The following is a 25,984-nucleotide window of genomic DNA, read 5'->3' as shown; positions in this document are numbered from 1 at the left end:
ATATGAACAGAAATAGGAATTCTGGAGCTATCCTTACCCTAATGAAATTCTGTAATGACTACCTTGAGCACCACGTCCCTATCAACAGTGGACCATGAGCACACTCAAGGCAGTCTTGAACAAATCATGCTGCTGCTAGACAGTTATTCACATGAGGTGGATTAAATACTGCTGTTCAGAGAGGAGAGGAGACCCAAAAATCAGATCAGATTCTTCCTAATGTTCCAGGTAAAACTTAATGGAATTAGCCTTCCTAGGTTTCTTTCTTTAAATCTTGCTTACTTATAGTGAGACTACATTAAATTTTGACTGAAAGTTTGTTCTAAATTTTTTTCAATTATGAAATAAAGCCCAACTGGTCCATCCATGCTATCACATGCTATCAAGCTCCACCACTGCATATGGTTAGAGGGTCAACAGTCACTGTAAGGTAAAATAGTGCTTGGTTGGGAAAGACATACAAATTCCCTGCTCACAAAAGCCCCCATCTTCTTACCTGATACAAACTGTAAAGAAAGAGATGAAGGAACATCTCACTCAAAAGCTCAGAGGCTAACGCTCCATCAAAATACTTACAGAGCTATCTGATGCTGAAGAAACTAAGATGCCTCTAGTCTGACTTGCATCCAAGAGCAACAAAAGCTATAGTAAATCAATCAATCAATCAATCAGTCTTTACATCCACTGTAAATGTCTTTACAATGGATGTAAAGACAGCTTTACATCCATTACTGTTTTCAAGAACTTGAATAGGATGAATACAGGAGCAGTAACATACCATCCTGACCTAGGTTCTGCAAAACCCAGTGTTACCCCAAGATTACTACTCAGAGCACATTATACTCTGGTAATCCCAGTTAACTCATGTCAAATTCAATAGCTTGACTTTCCTACTAAGTCAGCAAATTACATAAATAATTATCAACTTTGAACAAGACCTTTGCAAAACACAGTGGGATTTTATGTAAAAAAATATCCACCAAGAGGAACACAGTCACACGAAGTCATTCTTTGTATCCATTTCAGTAATTTCATATTATGAATTAGGAAGAGAAAGACGCTCGAGACAATATGAAGATAAAAAACAACCAACCCCAAACACAACCCTACAGGATAAGCTTAAAAACAACATCAGTAACAGTAAGTATCACAGATAATGGTTCAGGAACTGCTAAGCAGGCATTTACCGTACATCACTGTATCTAGGCCATCTTAACCAAGACAAACTAGGGAGACACCTACAAAACACACTGCAAAGCCTGTTTTCCAACTTTGCAAGCATCTGTGTTAACACTTTGAAGCAAACACTAAGACATTCAGAGCTGTTAAAAGAAACACTGTATCACATTGAATGGAAAACATTTTTCTCATATCTCAGGAGACTCTTCAGAGAAATATTCCTGCCAAAATTCCCCTACAGAGTATTTCTTTGTTTGGAGCAGTCCCTTCTGGCTAGTTCAGCCAGTCTGTGACAAACATGAGGGAGGAAATTGGACAACAAAGGAAAGCTATACAAGGACTGTCCAAAAAAGCTCTGCGCACTAGAAAGTGCTTCTCAAAGGAAGTATTAACTCAGTGGCTGCCAATCAGAACTTGTTCCCATGCATTCTGGATAAAGTACATACTGGAAGATGCTTTCAGATGGTGCCAGGAACAGGGAGTGCTGGGACAAAATGTAGACTTGTTGGTGAGGTAAAAAAAATCTTCACTGACTTCAGGTCTGACCAGGTGTGAATCAAGAAACTCAGAAATCAGAACACACCAAGCTTTTCACTTAGAGAAAAAATCAGACTTGGACTCTGAGAAGTGAAGGTGCAAAAAGCATTAAGATCTGAACTAGTCTATTGGTGCCAAAACGGAACTGCTTTTTGGATGATGTATATTGTAGTATGTGGTCATACATGCCTAATACAAAACCAACAAAGCTCAGTTTCATCAAAAATCAATACAACAAAAAACTAAAACATTAAAACCAGAGCTGTATGGTGAGAGAGACAACATACTTAAACAATTTTTAAGTGTTAATGATTTTCTAAAATTTTAAAATTCACTGCAAGGCATAAGGAGCAAAAGAAGCTATAATTAAGATGTGAAATATTATTTGAGTCACACAAGAAGGTCTGAATGTGGAAAGAGTACAGAACAAGCTCCTGCCAAGTATGATGGTATTGTATACAGTAATCCGTGCTGAATACATTAGGAAGTACTAAGCCTGCACTGCTGATTTATAGTGCAAATGTAAGTCAGCAGCAATTACTTCGAATGAATTTTAGTAGGCTTGCATAGGAAGGGGAAAATAAGGTTTCAGCAAGGCAGGACCTACCCAGCCTCACTGTTTTCAAGTCTTGGAGAAGCGCCCTATTTTAAAAGTTCCAAAATATTTGAACTAACATTACCTGACATCCTATAAATATTCCTAGGCACAAAGACAAGACTTTAAAATCATTGCTTACTTTAAAAGAAGCATACACAACTCACTAATTTGGTATACTACAGTGTGACCTATGGGTTACCATTTGGGCTTTCAGAATACACTAAGCAGTTGTTGATGCCTTCTTCCCATGGTTAAAGTGTTCCATATTTCCATTTTTCATTTACTGGTTTAAAAGATACTGTTGATAAAACAAGTATTTCTTCTCCCTAATTAGTATTTTCCTCTTCCTAATCAGTTTCTTTCCAAGTGCAGAACAATTCTAGCATAAGAATTCTAGAATCACTTGACACTTACTCTTTGACATCACGAAGCTGATCAACATCCTGAGGTTTTGTGAAATCTGGATCATGTGCCAGTAAGTGAATCATATATGGTACCACATATTCAGGCAGCAAGGACAGCAATTTTTCTACAGTTACAACAATAAAAAAATGCTTTTATATTACACACATACACATGCATCATAAGAAAAACTTTTTCAAAAGACAACTTTTTCAAACATGAAATGTAAAATTTTGACTTGCATTTTCTTCCTACTGACTTTACTTTTATTGAATCATTAAAAATAAATCAACATTTACTACTACAAAACTACTTGGTCTTGCTTCAGAAAGGTGGTCATAAAGCCTAAAAATATCAGGACATGAAATTTTGATTTTTGAGCAAAACAACTACAACCATAAGAGCACTGTATTTTACATCCATAATTCTCAGCAATGTACAGAGTAGTATTTTATGATTTATGCTAATACTGAACTAGATAAATTTAGATTTGAATGTGTCTAATATAAAGATGAGGAAACAGATTAAACTTACCTAGTGCTTCTTTAGAAAAACCAATTGCTTAAGGTTTAATAATTATTCCTTCCAGTTTACTATTACTGTATTCTTAACAATTTTAGTGAAATACTAACCATTAGCCATAGGATTCTGCTTAATATATTCTCTTCGTATACTGATGTTTTTGAGCAAGCACTGTCTGGCATGTGCTCTTCTCTCCTTCACAGGGTCTTTGGCACACAAAGCAAAGATTGCCATATATTCCAAAGGGAGTAGTAACTTCACAAGTGCCTTATGCAGCTTCTGGGCAAATATCTGCCTCACTTGGTAGCACTCATCCTATAGCAACACAAACCATAAAAGTGCAACCATCAAAATCCTAGTCTTTAAAAAAAAAAAAAAAAAAAAAGAAAAAGGCATTCAAGGTAGAATTTTGAGGAGGCTTTCTAAAAATATGAACAGAAGCAGAACTATTAACATGTGAAATTAAAACTTCAGTAACTTGTGAAAGCTGCAGTGAGGAACAGAATATACTCTGTAGCAGCAACAAAAGCTCAGACGTAAGGACTCAGAACTCAATTAAGGGTCACTTCAATTCTAATGCAGTTACTTACATTAATGACGAGTGCACAGAGCTGGAACTGTTCTGGGGTAATTATTTCATGGTAACAGGGTTCCTGTGCAAGCTTCATAATTGCACTACCAGCAGCTAATCTCAGTCGAGACATATCTGATTTACTAAACATGGCAGAGAAAAACCCCAAATAATTAATCACAGCTCACCACAACTATCTGCATGTCTCTAATTTCTTCTTTTTACAAGATCAATGACATCCCAGCAACACAGCTCTAGATCAAGCTAAATTAACCCTACCAAATTTGTAAAAAATAAAGTGCTTTACTTTCCCCACAAAAAACCCTCTACTTTGAGTAAAACAACGAAATAAGATAGGTCAAGTTTCTTGTACTGTCTAAATTAAAGCAACGCTTTTGCCAGTTTTTCTCTTTCCTTCCTTCACCCTCAAGATGAAGTTGAGGTGCAGCTACCTCACAGTTGGAATGAAGAAGTTCCACCCAAGATAAAATCTAACATGCCTGGGAGGTGGTTATCACTCAATTGTTTTCAAAGATAGCTCTGCAGGTGTTCTACTCTCTACAATGTCTTTCACTAGGAAAATCATCTAATTTGGAACTCTGTAGGTAATAGCAAATTGCAAGAAAGGGAGTATCTAACAGAATTTCATGCTGCCACTCCACTCCTAATATTAATATTCTGATCAAATCTGTAGCTAACATGATGCTGACCTTAACATTCCACAAACACTCTAAAAGAACCAACATTCTTTGAAATTCTAAAACAAAATGTATGGAAGCCAGCATGGAACAAACTCTGACCTGATTCGCTTCTGTTCTGTCAAGTCTCCTTCGCTGACGAGCATAGCTGACAACAACCGGAGTGTGGAATTGGCGGATTTTGACTGGTTGTTCTTCATACCCAACAACCAGCGCACCAGAAGTTTAATTGCCTGCACCTATCACACACAAACAAATCAACAATCAACTTACTTGCCAGAGCTGGTAAGTTACTAACACCTACTGTTGTCAAATTGAAATTCCCATAGATTCCTGTCTACTAGAGCGGATACATTTTTAAAGGAACAGAATGAAGCAGTAAACATTTAGAGTGAAAAAGAAGAAGCAGTATTTATGACCTCAGGAGACTACAACTATGACGCACTGTCTTTGCAAATTTGCATCTGCAAAGGATGCAGGAATACTTGATATATGATTAAAAGTAAAAGCAACTAGATAAAAATTCCAAGAAATGGCCATAATTAGATTCCCATTCATTGGGGCCTCAATTTATTTCAAATCTGTTTACAGTCAGTAAAGTCAAATCTGTTTACAAGTCAGTAAAGTCAGAGTCACTTTTATTATAAGGAAAACTACAACTTTGGAATTTCTTGTTCTTCTCAATGCTCTGAATAATTAATATCAGTAAGTGAAGACAACAGAACGCATAGTTTCTATCAGTTTCATCAGTTTTGTGTATAATCCACAAATACAATAATATTCTAATAGGACTAATACAAAAACACTTGAATGGATTTCTTCTAATATTCCCCACAGCTTGAAGAAAAGTAAATTTTTAATTGCAGATATACACATTATTGCTGTCAGCAGATAACACACCTTTGCTAGTACTTCTGGGGAGACTTCTTCATCTGGAGACCACAATTTTCCATTTTTCTCACCTGTTGACTATAGAAATTCATGTAAGTATACAAACTGCTTCAATCCATACAGAAAATGAAGGAGTAAAAATAGAAGAAAGGAATGGATTAGGCTTTCTTTTCCAAAAAGTATGTTTTATAATGCAATTATCACTGTACTAACCACTTACAGAACATTACTTTACAGACCCGTTTGACAAAAAAAAAAGCTCTATTCCCCACAGAGCTCATAATAGGCTAACAGCATAATAAGCACTTACAAAAAAAAAAAAAAAGACAATCTTACCCTGTCATTCATTAGGAGATCTTTCACAATGAAATTTGCAACAACAGATTTCATTGGAGAAGCAAACTGGTCTGGAGCCAACATGGAAATATGACCCAAAGAGACCAAGGGAGTTATAAGCTGTTCTGGTACATCAGCATTCAAACTTCTACTAAGAGGCTGGAGAAGAAAAAATAAAAAAAATTTAAATTTCAGCTTCAGTTAATAAATTAACATGTCTTAAAATAGTTTATTTTACTGCTGTATTGCTGATGCATTTCACTGCTTTTCCAAAAGAATGAATACAATTAGCAATCAAAAGTATAAAGAATACAATTTCCTATCCAACAGAGTAAATAAAAATCCCATACAAGGTAAGGGCAGAACAAATTCTATATTCTCTTCTTATTTTAAAGTGAAACACGTTCAAACCTGAGCGACATGGGAAAAAACTTTGACTTAACTTTGTTCAGAAGTTGTGAAAACCTGAATCCCAACTGCAAATGGGAGAAAACAGCAGCCAAAACCTTGGAAACCACCAGGGACATTTCTACTAGCCATCAGTATTTACCTTCCAGGTAACAGTCACCAGGACAAGTCCTGTATCACCCCACACCATTGCATCAGATTCTGGTATTAGGGAGGGAACAAGCACTCTCACAGAACTCTAAGCAGAAATCGAACTCTGCAAGCTTAATTCAAAGCTTTTCACACTTATAAATTATGCACAGGCTCAAAGACAGCCAAGATTAAGAACCTAAAATATTTTACAAGTGCAGATTAATAATGTTATTATTTAAAAGACTACAGTGAGAAGTAATAAACTGCTCTGTATAGAATATCTTTTTGCTTAATAACTTGTCTAAGGAAGCAGTAAGTGAGCAGTAAGCTGATGCTTGAGCTTACAGCCAAACATAGTTTTCTGCACTCACTGCCTCAGTGAGGCAAGGCTGTATGTGTAAAGACCTTAAAGCTGAGTAATTGAATACAGCTTGAAAGCAGGGAATGTTATCTCCCATTTACTATCTGCTAAATGTGTCCCCATGGGATTTGTGTGGATAGAGCCAGCATATTCAGCTTACTTCCCCCAAACTTCTCCCATGCAGATAAAAAGAAAACCCTTTACCTATCAGACATGAGAATATTAGTAAACTGTGACTTTAAGAAACAAATAATAATAACTTGCTATTGTAAAATTGATTACTTAACTACCATACATCTGTAGGCTTCCTGATCTCACAAACTGTTACCTGTTAATAAACAGTAGGAATTAATTTTAATTAGTAGTATCAATTAATAACAGAAACAAATCTTAAGGGCAACACATACCTCAAAGATCTGCGCAAGTTGTACTTCTTTATTTGAAAATATGGCATGTATACAGTGAACAGCTTGTTTCGCCTGATGAGGAGTGCCTCTTTTTGCTTTCTGATGCAAAATCGGAATTAGTGTTCTGTGTGAACATTAAATAGAATACTTCAAAATGCAATTTGCAATCTACAAAAAAATAAGTATCTTCACACACACAAATCTATCATCACTGTCTTATAAATCAAGTATTCCTTTGAAGTCTGTTCAGGAAAGATCACAATCATAAAGTAAAAAGCAGGATGGAACTGTATTTAGCAATACTTGAATATCTGACTGTACACATACAAGAAGGAAACAACCCACAGGAAAAAAAAAATCAAACGTAATAGAAAATAATGATCAAAATAAAGCTATTTAGGAAGACAAATGAAAGGTGGAGGCAACATGACAGTTTCAGCTAGGATGAATTCCTGGACTTATCATCCAAGCCTGGGAATAACAGGGCTGAAGAAAATCTGTGAAAGCTAAGAATAACCACTGAACATCAGTGTGCTTACAGGCTTTTATAACCAGAACTATTAATCACAATGTATACCCAAGCAAACTACTGCTTTGCTGTGAGATTTTGAATCTCCTGCAGTATATCTGCTTTTAGATTTTGCTTCTTATTTTGTTTAATAACAAACAGAGCTGTTAACTACATCAGAGATTGTATCTGTGTTCCTTACAAAGATAGAAAAAATGGTGTGAAGGACAGAAATGAGTAGAAATTATGCCAAATAATCATATTTTTGCTGTATTTTTGTTGTTGCTTATTTTATAACCTGAAAGATTTGCTATGCACTGGTTTTAATGTCTCTATTGTAAGAAGATTTTGAAGAAGTATCTAACACATTCAATAAACACATAAAAGTGTGAGAGCACATAATTAAAAAATGAAGAGATAGGGACAGAAAGGTGCTAAAGGAAATCAAAATCATGGAAGAGAAGTTGTTCATATTACCAAGACTAGATAGGGACAACACATTGAATAAACTATCAAGAGGTAGAATTCCAGATAAGAAAAGCAGAATGTAACAATACTCACGATCTTATTTGTGGCAAGTCTGTTTCTATTTTGTGACCCGTGTTTCTGAAAATCTGTATGGCTGCCTCAGCTACCTTATCATCTTCCATCCTGAGGCACTGCAGTAGAGACTCATAGGTCTCTGCAGAGTGGAACGAGGTAGGATGTGTAAAGGACAGAACCTGCAGACACACATTAAAAAAAGGCATATTTATTCATAGTAAATGAATAATCGGAAAAACAAAATTATGGCTGTTTATGGGCATTACCATCGTCATAAATAGCTGTTACATGCCCATACAAAACTATTGCATTCATTAAATGCATTGCGGAGATGATGATATAGAAATTTTCAAATAAAAACACATTTCTTCAAACAAATGCTTATTCAAGAGTATTTGTTTATATTGCAATCTATTAAAGAACACTTATTTTCAACCTGATTTATCTGAACTGTAATTATAATTTTTCCAGAATCTATAGTCCCTGAGCAGAAAAGAAACCAAGAAGGTTAAGACATCTACAAACAAAACATGTGGTACTGAAAGGATATTTCAAATCCTTTCTCCCCTTTCCACTTCTCAGCACCACTGAACACAAGTTCCCTTTTTCTCACTCAATAACATGGCTCTTGAGCTAACTGCTTGCTCTCCCTCCAGTGTCACAGACACCCCAGAGAAGGTGTCTCTTCCAGTTTCCCCGTTTCTCTTCCTCTCACTTTACACCTTTTTCTCTACTACTTCCCTAAGTAGTAGAGCAATTCTGCTTCCCTAAGCAGAAACCAGTTTCTGCTTTAACATGTACATTTCAATGCTTGGCACCCTTTTCAAAACATACTTCTTCCAACAAACCATCTCTTCCATTATTCTTCTTTCAAGTGAGCATTAATAAGCAGTTTCATACATTAAAAAAGTAATTATCTAAGTAATAACTACTAAACCCATGCTAACATGAAATTGTTGCTCATTCCCCTTTTGCCCCTTCCATTACAGCTGCATTGATGCAGATTACCTTGAGAAGTTCAAGCCCTGCACGAATAGCAGTATCAGGACTTACACCCTCCTCTTCATCATCAGCTGTCCCCTCTATGGATTTATTCATTAGTTTTACTAGTGCACTGAAATGAGAGATCAAAAAAGGAACAAACAAGAAAGTATAACAATGTTAAAGGCTAGAGATACAAGCAAGATTACTTAGTTTTCACAACACATAAAGGGAAAGTAACAGTCCTTGGGGGTGGTGTTGGCATTGCTGTTTGGTTTTTGCTATTTTTGATTTATTACATTATTCTTTTTCCTTCTAATTTCACTTTCTGCAAAACCAATTCTTCAGGGGGGAAAAAAATCCACCCAAAAAAACCCCCTCCGTGCTGGTGGCATTAGATCAACACATACTTGCACAAGTTTCAGAACGTAATTAGGTTGCCAGACAAGTCTCAAAAGAAATCAAAACATTCTCTTACACAATCCCACAAAAGCTAATTAATTCAGATGCTCTATGGAAGACTGTGCTGCAGTTAACTATATGAAAATTATGTTCACAGTTTTCACCTGAAGCCCCACAAATAGAATTTTCACCATGAACTGCTACATTTTAAAAATCATTTTATGGACAGCACAGCAAAGCAGCATCAAAAGAAGTTGCATCCTCTAGGTTGCTAGGAATGAATACATCTACATAATTTTGATTTAAAACTCACCCACACACTTAGTGCTAGGACAGACCAATTTAACCACCAAGAAAATAATTTTTTCTTTAGCTATTTCTAGCATATTTTAATCATTCATGAGTCAATTGTTCATGATCTTTCAAACTTACCTAATGGCTTCTGAGTCAATATGTACAGGGGCAATTCTTTCCAAAAGAAATTTGACCATTTCCAGAAAAGGATTTGTTGGCTGCTTAGGATTTGCAAGTTTCCGGGCTATCTCCCTCTACAAGAATGTTAGATACAAACAAGAATTACACTCATTTTACTTACTTCTTTAACATGTTGAGTAAGCTAAATATAGTTCCTTTTTTTTACCACAGAGACTGTCCATATCATCAATGAAATCTTTTTAAGAGAGGGGCTGCTGGTATCTCCACACCTCTCTTGAACATGTTATATTCAAAGCAGACATACTTAACAAAACTATTTAAATAGGTTTCTAGTTAAGAGTTCTTCAGGGATTCTTAAGAATTGCAGCCGAGATTCAAAACAGATCTAAAGAAGAGTGAAGTGCAGTACACAGAATGTATATGTCTGTTGTCAAGTGTAATCCAGAAAACTGTGGGTAACCCTGCAGTACTTGAGATTTGATAACAATGAAAAAATTGTCTTGCTCCCTTCCCTGTAAAATTTCTGAGCCATTAGACTAAACCCAAGAAGGCTATATCTGTTCATAGATGCTCTTCGTGAGTTTTGCAATTCCTGTCAATGAAATTGCTTATTTTGCCTTAGACCATTACAAAAAAATCTGTGGTGGGTGGCAGAATCTGGAAAAGTACATTTTAATATTAAGGTGTGTGTTTTTAAAGAGGTTAAATAAAATGAGAAAAATAAAAGAGTGATGTCAAAATACTATTCTAGGATGAAAAATAAATCAATAGTATGCAGATGATAACAGATGACTTGCTGGTACTTGAAAGCTGAATCAGTGTGAGAAGACAGTTTGGGAACCTCACCACAAAAGAAGCACTTGAAACAAAATATTTTGAAGAAATAAACTGTTTTTTTAGACATTATGCTTGCTGCTTATAATCCCAGGAAGGAATAAAGCCAATGTTTTCTTAAAATAATGACCATAATTATCTTTTCCCTAATCTCTACATGTTAATCAAAAAGGCCTTTTTTGAAAATTGGAAACACGTAAAAACCATGTTTAGGTAACTAAGATGACCATTAATTACAGGCAGCACTTTTAAGCACAAATATTTATGGTATAAAAGTTTGCTTTTCCATTTCCTTACCACACAGACATCTGCCTGTTTACAAGAACATGTAGGGCTAATTAACAGTTCAAGCTGGGACCGAAGTTTCTCATCATCACCCAAAACCTGATTGAATTTCTTCACAAAATCTTGTGCTTTCCCAGGATCTGGAAGGTTTTCTGTATGGTTAAAAACAGTTTAATGTGAGATAAATCTGCAACTTCAGCAGGCCAAGATTCACAGAAATACAGTTTCCAGGAATGCTGTAGTAGCTTACAGAATGTTTGTAGAAAACTATTAAACTTACTTGCTATGGTCATCAGCTTTCCAAACATGGCAGCACTGTTTGCTTCTGACTGAGGACAACAGCAAAAACAGACAAACAAATCAGCAATACCTCCTTTATAAAAAATACACCTTTAACCTGATCTGTTAGTTCTTCTGCAGCACTACTTTCTACTTCTGAATCCTATGTTTTATATTTTTGTTTTAAGAACAGATACTAGAATAGTGTAACTATCATTAGCAGCTACTACACAGAACGGTGAAAAAAATCTTCTTGTAACATCAAAGAACTGCAAAAATTCATTAATTCATATAACAGGTCAAAATAATGAAAATGTCCCCAGTACCCCCCAGAACAGAAAATTCCCACAAGCCCACTCTCTCACCAAAACCTCAAAGCAATGCCCTTCCATTTCAAATTTCTACTAGTAAAATTCCAGAACAAATACTTAAAAACTTGGTTTTTTTCTAACTAATGAAGAAATCACTGCTTTATGTTACAACATATTCCATATTCAATTTTCAAAATCTCTTAGGAAGTGAGAAAGAAATAAGGTCTGTGAAAAGTGAACAAAAACCTTTGAAACTTTTAAAACTTATTTCAAAGCTTGAGCAGTACTATGAAAAAATGATCAACAGAAGGAGGTCATATACCTTCAAGCATTACAAAAAGCAACTTTACTTTGTGAGAATGGAATGTTGTCTACATACAGAAATCAACTGAAGTTACATTGACTCAGTAATACAGTATTAAAACCCTCCAGTAAATCAGTCCCATAGATCCACTAGATAAAGTATAAATATTTTCAAAACCGTACAGTGGGCTGCTTATGCAAATCCAGCAATTCTCGTACATGACTCCTTAGCATGTTCTGGCACTTCCACATCTCATTCAGTGCTCTGCAAATATGGGAAACAAGAAAAGAAAGGCTTCTTTATGACAAAAACATGATGGATGTTTTAATAAACAAGATTGTTAATTTATTTATCTTAGAAGTGCAACATAACACCTATTAGGTACAATGAAAACCTACCAAATATTAAAAATAAGTGTTGAAAACAAGGTGGAACTGATTTTCTCTTTTTACAGAACATCATCTCTTATTCTTCTAGGAGCAACTTAACATGTAAAGGACACCTGTAGTATTTCTTACAACCACCCAAATAAAAAACAGTCCACCATCAACCAGAATTCAGTTACAGACACCTTCACCATGGTTCCTAATACAGAGCAAACCTAAAAGTCATCACTTGCACACTTTTAAATCTGCATGAAAATGAATGGATAAACTCGCTCTTCTCAAATATGATGGGATCCTTTTGTCTAATGGATGTGTCGGGTTTGTATATAAAAGGGAAATGTTTTCAAATACTATGCTACTTGCAAACAATGCCAAGCATCCATTAGCTGTATTTTTATTACATAATATAAGATAACAGAGATGCTAGAAAAGCCTAAGAAAGCAAGTATTTGTTGAATAGAAACTATACTTACTTGACAGCATTTGGATCCAAGCTAGCATACAAATAGTACAAGCACTTCATTCGCTCTTCCGTTTCCAAATTGTGTGGAACAAGATACTGAGCAAAGATTTTCTCTACCAGTAATCTGCAGGAAAAGAAGAAAAAAAAGAAGAGAAATCACTACTGTACATGTCAAACAATACCTTCCAGACAAGCTGAAAAAACAAGAAATAGCAGAAGTCATTAAAACTAGATTTTTCAACGCAGAAAGAGAACAAAAATAGTGGCATTTTTCTCAGCTGTAAAGACTCCTTCCACTACTGACAGACAGATTAGCAAGAACTGTTCCTTGAGAGCTTTTCCACATTCTTTCACTTTCACCTCTAAGAGGGAGCAATCTGTCACCATCCGAATTCTCCTTGTCTTTAAGATCTGAGAATCTCCCTTTGTTTATTTTAATATATTGAAGAACACTGACAGTGAAAAGCTCAAATAAAGGAGAAATACAAGAACATAACTCAAAGGGGAGGAAAAGTAAAAATCTGAAGTATCCTTGAAAGAATGGTTAAAATTGAACTGCAGTACTTGAGAATCTACTCATTTGAATACAGAAACTAAAAATCAACACTAAAAAGGTGGAGATGAAGGAACACCAAAACATATACAACTAAAGGGGCAAAAGGCAAACTGAGAACAAACCAAACCAGCAAAAACAATCACCAATTATCTTTTTTAAATACACATTTGAAGTTTTATATTAAATATCAACTTTGAACTACAAAATACAAGTGAGTAGTTCATCTAATTATAGCCCCCCAATGAAAGAACATTCAAATGTTAATTCAATTCATACTAATGAAAGCTGTGCACAATGTTCAGCAATACAATTTGATACTTATTGACAAATACTGTGTGTGTTTGAGTTTTAAAACCTTTTCACTATGTACCAGTCCACTGGTACTAGCAAGAACTCTGTGAGTGCCTTGTACAGAGACCATAGCAGCACAGATCCAACACACCTTATTTCTGCTCACACAGCTTATTTTTGTTGGAAGAAAATTCCAAGAGACATGATGAATAAAAGGACGACCTTGAGTGTGGATATAACTATATCAAAACAGCCCATTAGTATTAAAGAAAACTTGGCTTTGTCTCTTTAAATGTACACTTTCCTACTGATGACTCCAAGAACTATATTGTTTGGGGAACAGGATCTTCAGAGCTCAAGGGACTCCATCTGTTTAACACACTAGGAGACCGGAGGCATCAGAGTTCTTACCAATTTATGAACATTGCTCTAGTCCATGTCCCTACAGATACATGTTCTAGAAAAGCATTCAATACAAATGGAACGACTGCATCATCCCTTCCCTGGTCCCTGCTGGTGAGGGTCAAGATTTACAAAATGGGAACAACACCTCTCTCCTGTGAATAAAGTGACTGGCTAGCATAACTATAGCTGGTAATAGGGCACTGTTTCAAATGTGGTTGTTTCACTCCATTCCCTGTATATTTATTGTAAAACAAAGAAGTTCAGAGAATGAGAGGCAGCTCTTATGGTCAGAAGTTTTAAGTCTTGAGCAGACATGCAAATCAACAGCCAAGCAACAACAAAAACATTATAAAAGTGAGCAAGTTATCAATGTGTGGAAAAAAATCTGTTCTATTCCACCTCATGCCTGAACTCTGTGTGATACTTCACTATTATCTCCTGAAAGAAACAGTGTTATCCCATGCACCCTAAGGAAATACTCCAAGGCTCAGAGCTGTCCGCTGCTACTTTTTATCCTCTCTGCTGCATTACTGAAGGAAAATAGGCCAGAGCTGGCTAATTTTGGCCCATGCTTGTTTATGCGTTTAAAGGATTGAACAGATCTTTTATGTCTTAAAAGATCATAGCATCTCTACATCTCTTCAGGTGCTAAATCTCTAAAATCCTGACAAGTTTACAAACACATTTATCCCTCCGCTGAGATCAGGAAACCAACCCAATGGTGTCACTGAGCGAGAACTTAATTGTCAGCCTTGAAGACTAGTACCATTTGAATTAAAATTTAGGGGATCAAACTGACCTAGAAGAACATTAAAAATCAAGCCAGCAAACGTTCTGTATGGACAGAGAAAACAAACAGGATACAATCCAGGCCTCCTCATGAAAAAGCTAGTTTCAATAGTGTAATCAGGCTTTCTGAAATCACGTCAGAGAAAGAAACTCAGTTTTGATGACACACTCTTCCCTTAAAATTCCCTGCCTCACTTCCACCAGTGTTCTGCTTTTGATTGAGCAGAAATACAGAAAACATCTGCCCCATTCACTATACAACTGATTCATTCTCTGTCCACTATCAAACCTGTGTACTGAAAATGAGATGCAAGCATGGTAGAAAAACCAATGCAAACTAAAGTATATATTCACATATATGCTGAATTAGTTTTGTATAAACCATGTGAAGACTTCCTGATTTTCAAAAAAGGTGCCAACTAATCAAATATAGCCCACTTATAACCAGCCAGATGAACAAAGCCAGAGCCTTCACCACTGCAGTGCTTAAAAATTTAGTATTGTAACAGGCAACTGAAGGACGCTATTGGCCCATTCAGACTAGTCACCAAGGTAACAAAACATTCTGAAGTACCAGGCCACATAAGCAATGTGCTAAGCAACAGTAAAGAATTTTCTGAGTCCACCATACTAAAAATCTAGGCTGAAATTCTGCCTTTGTGTGCTAATCACAGCTTCTCTCTTCCTGCAAAACTATTGATAATCTTCCAAAACCTTGGCCAAAACACTTTTTTCAACACCAAACTAGTATTTCAAAAAATCAAAGGGACTGAATGACAAAACACAGACAAATCAAATGTGAAAGCACCCCTGATGTTTCTTCAACTTTTGGTCTACCTAAAGGTCCATATGCCAAAAGGAGAGATCTGGGCATGCACTGTGGCGTGGACACACATAACACTCACAGAGGATGGATTTTAACAGCCTGGCCTCTGGAAAGGAGTAAGGCAAACAACAGCTGGCCTTTACAGTAAATGCCAGATTTGAACAATGCTTTTCTTACACAGTAGTTAGTTAATGCAAATCATAGCTCTAATTCCATCAGTATATAAAAATGAATCCATGAACAGATAATGAAACAATTTTGAATATGTGCATACATATCTTAATGATTAATTAAATACACCATACATCAACCCATAAATGCAGAATATAACAGCTTTCGCAGGATAAGAACCTATTTTCAGAGTATCTCTTATCACTATACAATTAAAATTAGGAAGACTTAGATTGACTCACTTGTCATCAATGCTATTTTGATAATATATGTGCAAAAGTTTATCCTTTATCCAGCTCACTTTCTCTGCAGCATCCTTTCCAGCCTCAGCATGAAGACAGTACTTCTTGTACAGCTGGGCAAGACCCATCATAGCTTCTTTTCTTACTCGCCACTTGAGAGGGAAGAAATTAAAACAAGTTGGGGAATTGGTTTTGGTAAATAAATAAATAAATAAATAAATAAATTATACAAAATACAGTAAAGATGTAGAAGCAAGAAAGATAAAATAGCCACTTTCTGATCTCCTGTATTTAGACACTTCAAAAGCTGAAAAATGCTGTTTGAAGCCTCTAGATGAAAATTTGCAAAGCCTATGTAAGAGTTTTTTTGCCAGTACTGTGCAGATTAAATACTGTCAGTACCTAGGACTTCAGTACTTCTCTGTGCTGAGTGTAAAAAATCTGGAAGCTAGCCAGCAGAATTGAAGTTAAGTACAGCTTAACATGTATGCCTGAATAAGTGTCTTACTGAGTCAGGATTTGGAAGGCTTATCTATTCAGAGAAGGCACCAGGTAAGTGGCAGACTTCTTTCTTCCCACTGCCTTGCACCATCTCATAGCACCCTTGCCTAGACACAGGAGATCTGGAGCCTAAGCCAAGCCAAACCTGCCTGGCTTGAGCTCCTAGGGCACCTTCCAGGACAGTGGGAGAGGCCCATTTTGCTGAAGCCTTGAAGCAACTGCTCTAAGACTGGAGGGATTGAGGAAAAAAACCCCAGAGTACAACAGCTACAGGAGTTCATGGGTTCTCCACCTTGCTTTTGGTGGTCATACTTTATCCACTCAAATAAATAACAAATATCTCATTATTAAACAATTTAAGAGACAAGACCCATAAGACATCCTGTGCTGATTCTGTGAGGAATCATACCAAAACTGACTTCAGGATTAATTTAGGCAGCATAGTGTCTCATGCTGAATGATTTACACAGCAAACCTCAGAAGACACTTGTTTTCCCACATCATTTAGAAGAAATGCATTAAATTTGAACTGAAAGAGATAATTTCTTTCAGAACACACTAGGTATCACTTTTGGCCTTGAACTCCCAAGGACTAACAATGCTCAGTCTATGAAGCACAAATGTAGATACTATTATTCATACTGTAACTTCCTCAATCTTGTTAAACTGAAGGCTTGACTCAATACCACTGAGGTATTGCATATTTAATTTCTTAATAGTTTTACTGAATGATTTCCTTTTCTTGAAGGGCAAAGACAAAACAAATCTTCAAGACAATATGGCTCAATGTCACCACAAGACAACTAGCTGTTAGAGCTGCTGGAGTAGGTCAATACAATAAGATGGAAAGAATAAACTTGTGTTTTGTTACTTCTTGTATTTCTTAAGTGACAGATGAGTCAAGATAGTAATGACTTTGCTAGAACATAATACAGTAATCAGTTTTCACGAAAGAGAAAAACTTTAGCTATAAACAGATGTTTTTATTTAACTTTTCAGCAGGAATTTGTTCACTCCTGTTACAGTCTAAAGCATATTTTAAAGAAAATAAAGGCCTGAAAGGGAAACATTTTCAGAAAAGTATTAATATTTTTCTGCATTCAGATATACCCTTCCTATGCAGGTGGTAGCTCCATCAGATCTCCTATATGAGACAGAAATGATGGATGGCAAAACTTGTCAGAAGAAAACAAAAAATTATTTCTATAAATGATTCCAGAAAATTTAAGCCTAAAATGTGGGAGTAAAAAGGAGTTACAAAAGAAAGGAGGTTTGGATTGCAAATAGAATTCTGATTAGTGAAATAGCTGTAGAGTAATCTCAGAGCATGTAGAAAGCCAGCTGCAGTGACAGTAGGAGACACTGGACCAAACCCCTTAGAGAATGTTTGGAACACCACGGAAGCAAGTCATTAAATAGGAGATACATGTAGGGAGAAAAAAGAGTAAAACACTTTTGAGAATTAAAGCTGAAACAGCAAATAAACAAAAAGAGGAATATAATCAGTTTCAAAGACAGCATACATAAACACAGCTAACAGAATTACTACCCTGATTCAATTAAAAGAAGAATTTTGATAACCTTAGCTTCCTTGGTTGACCAACATAATTAAATTCCTCCACTGATGACAGTGGGGCTGAGTTTTGAAAAAAAACCTGCTATTGAAAATTCAAAACAATAATAAACACCTTACAACAGTTCTCCTTTATCTTGAAAAAAGCCACAATGGTTTTCAGTACAGTTAAAACTAATGCACATGCAGAAAAATGCATAAAGAGGAACCAAAAATGGGTGTATGATTCTATGGCTCCTCCCTCTATAGCTTTTGACTTCAAGCTGATGATGTGCAAGTCAGTTCTTATGAAGGGCCTGAGTCTCTACTCCATAAGGACTGTTGGGAGAAATGCCAACAAAGTCAGCTGTCAAAACTCTCTTAACTTCTCAGGTTCTTAAGATTATTCCAGCATTATGGACAAGAGTATTTTTGTTATTTGTTTTTAAAATGTCTCCTAATTATTCTGAAAAGTGAAGATGCTGGAAAGACCTTTGAAAGAGTGTTCCAAAGGAGCTTTCCTAAGAACAATTATTACCAAAGACTAGCTTTCAGTTTTTGGGGAGCATGTTACCAGAGTTACTTTTCCATGGGGAGAATAAAAACGGATTTGAAAACTACTGGTGGAAGTGGGGTTTGTTCACTTGTTTTTAAAATTGTTGTTGTTTTATAAATAGTTACAATCATCATGCAAATGTCTATACAGATCAAAACAGCTAAGGACATTCCTTTAAAAAATTAAGTAGTGTCTTTTAGCCAGAAACTTTCACTCTAGGAAATGTTTAGACTATCTTTACCAATACTGTGTCAATAAGAATATGGTCAAGAGAAAAAAAACAGATCACTTAAATGGTGTACCAGTTAAGTCATAAGTTTTATGACTTAAAATTTTTTCCCTGCTTTATACAGATAAGAGGCAGAACTGAAATGACAGGTTGGCACTTTACTTCAGCCTGTTGGACAAGCATTCTTTTCATAGTAATAGCAACACTCATTTGACAAATGACTGCAGACCTAAAAAGATGAAGTCAAACTGATGAACCATCATTTAGGAGTTTGCAGTAGATGTATCCAAAAGAAATCCAGCTACAAGGGGTAAATGCAGCCAGCAAAATATAGAGGTCTTTTAAAGAAAAGGAGTGATTAAAAAAGGTATAGTGCACTCAGCCTGGAATTGAGAAAATCCTACCCAGAAAATATAGTTACATGGATATTAGCAACGCTCCTCTCCCAAACGGGAGAGAAATCCTAAAAATAATTTTTAAAAAACAGATGAAAGTTTACAAGTCCTTGATCTTCATTCTACAGTAGTAACTATATTTACTAACACATGCTATATTGCTAAGGTCTACTTCAAATGTGAAGTATTTGTTGTAGTAATTTCTAGTCAGCACTCAATTTTATTTTCCCCTCAGGATATACTTTTAATAAAGCTCTCTCCAGAGATTTTTATAAGAGAAACATCATGTACAGACAAAGTTATTCTTCACTGATCACCTGAAAAAGCACCTAACCTTGAAATGCAATATATCAAACCTACAACTGGTGTGAAATGACTTAGTCTAACGTATGAGGAACATTACATGCCACCACACTGATTTAAAGCCACACAAAAAAAGACCTAGCTTTGTAGAAATCAGTATTACAGCTGTGCAGTAATAGCTGACTGCCTCTTACTGACAGCAGCAGGCTAAAGGAAAACAGAAACACTGGTGAAGACACAGTAACAATCATCCCCTTCTCACTAGGTCGTAAGTCCCAGTGCAAAGTGGTGACTATACTAAAAGTTTTTAGATCTCATAAATTAACTTTTGGACATGTTTGGGGGCTGAAAAAGAAGGAAGGTGATCTTGATCACTTCTGATAAACATGCAATGTCAAGCTGCAAGTACAGGTAATTGAAGACCTGCTTTATAATAGTGAACATACTCAAAATCATTATTTCTCTGTATAAAGACGACATTATTTTCAAAATCAATCATAGTAACATTCCTACTTAAAAGGAGAACAAAAAAAAGTAATATTAAAAAAAACACCTAAGAATGACATAGGGGGTATCCTTTCTATAGCCTATCAAAAAACAACAATAATAAGGGAAAAAAATTGACATAGCTACATTGTAAAGAGAAGTCTGCTATTAGGCATCACTCTCCAAAGAGCATGGAGCCACATCTGAAAAAATGTAAACAGGAAACAGTATAAACTCTGGCAAATTGAAAGTAAATCCTTGATGAAGCACGGGCAACAGTTTCAAAAATAAGTTATTAAAAGCATACTAACTAAACATCTTCACCAAAGACTGCAGAAGCAGGAAGCCTTCCAGACCCTTTCTGTATGGCTGAGACAAACAGATTTATTCCAGGAGACCTCTGAAGAGGTTTCTTAAAGTATCATTAAGAGACATTTAAAAAAAATTAATAAAGCAAGCAGAAAGAAAATAATTAAGATTCTGTAATCTTAATTACAAAAGGTGGTAACCGATCTATGACTTTTACAAGAATTTAGATATTATATACCAGATACTAATTATTCTATTTTTGCAATCTGTCCATAAGCAGATTGAAGACAGCAAATGTGAAAGAAACCAAAAGGTGTGAAGAGGAACAATGTGCCTCTCAAAAGAACATCTGATTTGGAATGGGCAAACAGGTTGAAATAGAACAGTAATGACAAGAAGGAGCTGACACTACTGAAAAATAAGTTACAGAAATTTGTCTATAAACTTTACATAATGGCAAGTTTTAGCTAAGAAAAAATAACTTTTAGCAGATCCAGAAGTCCATCAGTAAAATGCATTAGGATGCCAAAAAATTTCCAACAAAGCCTTGTACCAGAGGGCCTTAAAATAATTAATTCACAACAGAATTTTTATCAACTAAAACACAGGGGGAAATAGCTGGAAATAAATGACTGATTTTCACAATGAAGGGAACAAAATAAACCTGTAGATGAAGTCAGAAAGGAATCTCTGACATTTACCATATAAAAACTTATTACAAAATGAACTGAACAGTGTGTGTAAAATTTACTGAGGTAGTCAGATGTAACATAATTAAGAGTTGCAGAAAAATGTCATGCTACTGAATTGTTACGGTGTGAAATGGAAGAAATTCAGATTAAGGATAGGTTTTCCCACCAGCATTAACTCTGCATGTACAGTATCTGGCAGTATACCACCTGAAGTTATTAAAGAAAAACACTGACGTTAACATGAATGTTTTCCAAATCTGTCAGCTCAGTGCTCAGAAATAGCAGAAGAGACAGACGGAACGTTTCAGAATAAGAAAAAAAATTATCATCAAGTATGTAACATGGTGCAAACTCTGAATGCCATTCAAAATCAGATGTTCTGGTGGGTAGCACATTGCTCCTAAGTCTGGTCACCTTAGTTCCAACACGACAGAGAACATCCAGACAAGAATGATCAGCAGTATGTAACAATCAATTTGTGTGGAAGTTAATCAGGTGATTCTTTAGAATAAAAAAGAAAGACTTAGAGAAGATATGGTATTCATATTTATTAAATATAAATGAGTCAAAGAATATTCATTGTTTTATGTAATCCAAGATCTATGAGATACCAAATCAAATGATCAGACAAGTTAAAAGCAAGCAAGTGCAAACAGGCAATAAACTTTAATTTACTGATGCATATGCAATGGAGGCTTGTAAAGTACAAATAAATTCAAGGAAGAACTTGATAAATACCTGGAATAAAGTTCTGTTGAAAGTTATTATGAGCATGGGCCAGCAGACTTCAGAAATCCTTAAATCACAAATTGTTGGATTTGTGATTTAAGGATTTAAGCCTTAAATCACAAATCCAAAGTTGATGACTGTGAGAATTATAATGGGTTATAGTGACCTTTGGCCTAAACATGTGTGACAATTCTTATGTTCTTACAATGTAACTGTGGTTATCACAAGTCAATGACCCTATTTGCTTGACAACACTTGATGGATGCCACCATAATATGGAATTTTTATTAAGATGTTCTTTTAAGAAAATAATTTTTTTCCCGTGAGTATTCCTGTTAATAGTCAACTCTGAAGATTCTCTGATTCCATGGCTTCAGGTTTTTTTATTTTACTTTTAGTGAAGTATCTTAGAAGCAGGTCACTGCTGAAAACACACTATTAACACACTTACCCGTTTGTCCAGCGTTCTTTCCCTCACAAAGCCAAGCAGCTGGTCATTGACCAGAGAGAGATCTCTCTTGCCCGCAGTGATAATTGTAACAATAACATCATGTCGAATGGCTTCTTCTGGGTCGTGTGATCTAACCTTCAAATATTCTGTCATGAGCAGAAACAATGAGAAGCTTGGCTTTTTTATGTAGGTGTGATGTATTCTGATTTATTACTAATGTTTAATCAATTAAATGTCTCATATATCACAACCACGTAATCTATTAAATATAGAGCCACCAACAGGAAACATCTGTTCCAATGTCTTCTATGTTAAAGTTTTATAAAACAATTAGGTAACTGTAAATATCAGAAGAATATAGGAGTGATAGCTTTTATGATAACATCATTTGCAAGAAGCAATAAAGTGAAATAAAGTTGACTAGAATATACTGTAAGTAAAGGGGAAGTGAGGGAATAAGAAGAAACAAAAAGAATTCTCATTCCCTAAGAGTGAAAAATGTGAATAATAAATCAGAAATACTGACAATTGTTGTAGAATAGCTCGCATCAAAAAACAACAGTATTTTCTGTTAAGCCTGAAAATCTTCTCATAGTTAATGTGATACTGTAGAGAAAGAAGAAACTTCATAGTTTAGATCAGCAAAAAGGCTTTTTTTGAGGTCAGTGGAACAGAGTAGTGGGGAACTCAGTGACTAGTTTTGAAAATAAGCCAGGGTGTCGAACCAATATTTGCTTTGGCTTACCCAAAGTTTCTTTAGAACTTGAAATTACTTTAAAATTCATTCTACAATGCGTGGCTTCTTCACTGCTCACTCTTACCAAGTCCACACAAAGCCACACACTCCTCCTCTTTCTAATTACTAGCACTCTTCTTCAACAGAAATCAATTACTCAGCAAATACCTCTTCCATCCCCCCTTATCAAGCATTGGACTTGGTGCATTTCAGAACTAGACTGCTATGTACAAAAATAGTTACACAGTCCCTTGCTCATTTTGTAGATTATTCTAAACCCCTGTATGAGCATCTCACCAGTGAGGTCTTTTGCTAAGTCTGGATGGTTCATTAAACAATGACTGGCGAATTTCACACTCTCTAATCTCACAGGGACATGGATATCATTGAACCTAGAGGGACAGAAGATAATGAATGTTAATTTTTAATTAGCTTTGCAAATCAGTATTATTCTCTATGTAGTAACATGTGTTGATAGTATGTTCTGTTAACTATTAGAATACTTTTATATGGCAAAATTACAGAATATAAATGTTTTGAATTTATCTCAATAATGTACCTCATACAAATATTTGTTATTTCTTGTGAAATTCAGTCAGGACTAAAATTAAAGAATTAATATGGTGTATGTAGACAAAATGTTAACCCAATGGATTTTGCCCACTGACTTCTGAACACAGGTCTCCATACAATGTTGATTGTATGTGTGCATGTACACACACGCACACACAAAATTACAGAAATGTAAACTGGCATCAACAGGAACCATTTGAAAATATTCTCTTTTTAAAAGATTATGAACTTCTCATTTATGTAAAAGAATGTATCTCTTCACTCAGAAAGGTAAATGCCAAGCAAAACAGAGCTGCAGATACAGCAGAACAGTATGAAATTTCAGACAATGCTGGCATAGCTATTGTGTGAATTCTGCTATGCATACAATGTGCTGTCTGTCTAACTTATATGGCCTTAGCTTATAGCAATATAGCAGCGGTCTTTCAAGGCTTCTTCCTTCTAAAATATAACTGTATGCAGTTTCCTGCTTTGATGATTTAATAAGGAATTCGTTCAAATATAAATAGTTATATCCTCTAGAAAGAAAATGAAAAAGGCAATACTGTAAGAAAACAGAAAAAAAGGACATCAAAAAAAGAACAGAAATTCAGAACTCTATCCCGTTCCTCTTACCGCCCAAGAAAGCACTGCCAAAGAGGTCGATTTTGTGTGGCCAGATCAGAATCTTTGGAGCCAAAGAGTTTTGCCAGAAGTCGAACAACAGCCAAACGTTCTTCTCCATCATTGCTCTAAAAATCAAAATATGAAAAAGGAACAGTAAATCATTATCTGTAATATCTTAGTAATAATTTTATTTCTGTTTTTTTAAACAGATTAAAAACTGAGTTTGAAAGTATTTCTGATAATCCTCGCTCTCTTTGATTACCTTATAGGATTCATACGAAACAAAATATACAAATATACATATTAAGCTAATGCATTACAGACACTGAATAGATGCCTGTGCTTTTAAAGAATCTTCTTTTCAGCAATAAAAACCCATATACAGTACTCTAATATACATCTGACAAAATAAACAATTAATGATTTGTTTTAAAACATTTTATGTGTGTGGAAAAGACACCAATTAAGATGTTATAAACACATATGCACTAATGAAAGCTACATGTAATTTCACCAAATACCTATTTCTTGGTTACTTTTGTTTGTTGCAACCATAGCCTACATGTACATCCACACATGCAAAATTATTTCTCTTGTCCACTTACAATCTCAAGAAAGTCAAACAGCTTTTTAATTAAAACCCCCACAGACTTCCAAATTAGGATAAATTAACTGTTTTCAAGGAAATCAGTCAGCTAACTTATTAGCTGACAATAACAAATCTGATGAAATATTAGGAAATACTTCCCCTATTATTAAAGCATTATTTTATAAAAGAAAATTCTGTAAATCAGTACTGAAGCTAACACATTTGCATTTCATAAGATAAGCCAACCACAGCCTAATTACTTTATAAATTTTGGGTGCAATCCAAAGATTAAGTACATAAAGCTTAAAGCTTTTGCATTAGACTGCATTAATTTATCACTATAATGATTATATATGTTGTGTGTGCATAATACATGTTTGGAAGCACAATAAGCACATAATTGCATACTAATTTCCAATATCCTTTCTTTAATATTATATTTACCTTCAAAATAAAGCAATAAATATAGGATTTTTATTTCCCTAGTAGAACACTTATTAAACCTACAGTTCTGCACTCTTAATAAAACAAAAATTTTTAACAAAACATTTAACAAAAATTTTACTGACTGTCCAAAGCTACACTGTAACCCACCTTCAGCTTGAATTCCAGCTGTGGCATGACAGACAGCAGTAAGTGAGGATCTATGGCAAAAAGCTCTTGTATCAAGTCAAACACATGTTCTGATAAGTCACTTACTGAAGACTTTCCCAGTACCAGAACCTGGTTAAAAAACTAAAATACAAACAATATTATGTAGTGTATTTTCCTTCATTAATGCAAATATTATTTCTAAAAATTCTTTTAATGTAGTATCATTAATGGTTTTATACTTATGGAAGGCATTCAAAACAATTTCTTCACTACATCAAAGCATTTCACCCTTACAATTTTGGCTCAAGGAAATTAAAAGCATCCTTCCCAGTTCACTTTTATTAACTCTATCAAGGGAGTTTAATACATGACAATCTGATAATTTCAAATCTCAGTAACTATCTCAAAAGCAAAATTAAGAAGTAATAAAAGACTTGTTAACTTAAAATGCATATTCATCCAGTAGAACACTGAACAAAAAAAACCCAGTGCTTTTAAAAAATTTTCTTATAACTGAAGCCCAATCCAACTGAAGATCATCAAATACTGAAAATAAAGGTCCTCTGCTTCAAATCCATTTTAAAGAATGTCAGATGTCTTTATATTATGTCTTGCAATATTTGATGGCTA

General features: G+C 35.1%; 1 protein-coding gene across 3 annotated transcripts in view; it reads right to left on the bottom strand.

Moving 5' to 3' along the window:
* The window catches only part of PDS5A (PDS5 cohesin associated factor A), a 75,525-nt gene that overhangs the window by 13,102 nt on the left and 36,439 nt on the right, over positions 1 to 25,984 (bottom strand). For all 3 annotated transcript variants that reach the window (XM_058804290.1, XM_058804291.1, XM_058804292.1), the window contains exons 8-26: positions 25,355 to 25,495; positions 24,181 to 24,296; positions 23,290 to 23,384; positions 22,257 to 22,402; positions 16,054 to 16,205; positions 12,784 to 12,897; positions 12,107 to 12,188; positions 11,311 to 11,359; positions 11,043 to 11,182; positions 9,909 to 10,024; positions 9,102 to 9,207; positions 8,112 to 8,272; positions 7,043 to 7,166; positions 5,735 to 5,893; positions 5,408 to 5,476; positions 4,610 to 4,746; positions 3,829 to 3,952; positions 3,349 to 3,553; positions 2,729 to 2,843 (exon numbers count right to left, since the gene is read on the bottom strand). In XM_058804290.1, the coding sequence (XP_058660273.1) occupies positions 2,729 to 2,843; positions 3,349 to 3,553; positions 3,829 to 3,952; positions 4,610 to 4,746; positions 5,408 to 5,476; positions 5,735 to 5,893; positions 7,043 to 7,166; positions 8,112 to 8,272; positions 9,102 to 9,207; positions 9,909 to 10,024; positions 11,043 to 11,182; positions 11,311 to 11,359; positions 12,107 to 12,188; positions 12,784 to 12,897; positions 16,054 to 16,205; positions 22,257 to 22,402; positions 23,290 to 23,384; positions 24,181 to 24,296; positions 25,355 to 25,495 (2,351 nt within the window). The remainder of the gene's footprint in view (positions 1 to 2,728; positions 2,844 to 3,348; positions 3,554 to 3,828; positions 3,953 to 4,609; positions 4,747 to 5,407; positions 5,477 to 5,734; positions 5,894 to 7,042; positions 7,167 to 8,111; positions 8,273 to 9,101; positions 9,208 to 9,908; positions 10,025 to 11,042; positions 11,183 to 11,310; positions 11,360 to 12,106; positions 12,189 to 12,783; positions 12,898 to 16,053; positions 16,206 to 22,256; positions 22,403 to 23,289; positions 23,385 to 24,180; positions 24,297 to 25,354; positions 25,496 to 25,984) is intronic.

The sequence above is a fragment of the Ammospiza caudacuta genome, chromosome 4 (genome assembly GCF_027887145.1).
Source record: "Ammospiza caudacuta isolate bAmmCau1 chromosome 4, bAmmCau1.pri, whole genome shotgun sequence".
In the NCBI taxonomy this organism is placed as follows: domain Eukaryota; kingdom Metazoa; phylum Chordata; class Aves; order Passeriformes; family Passerellidae; genus Ammospiza; species Ammospiza caudacuta.
Note: the sequence above shows the minus strand (reverse complement) of the source record. Positions and strands in the feature narration are given on the sequence as shown.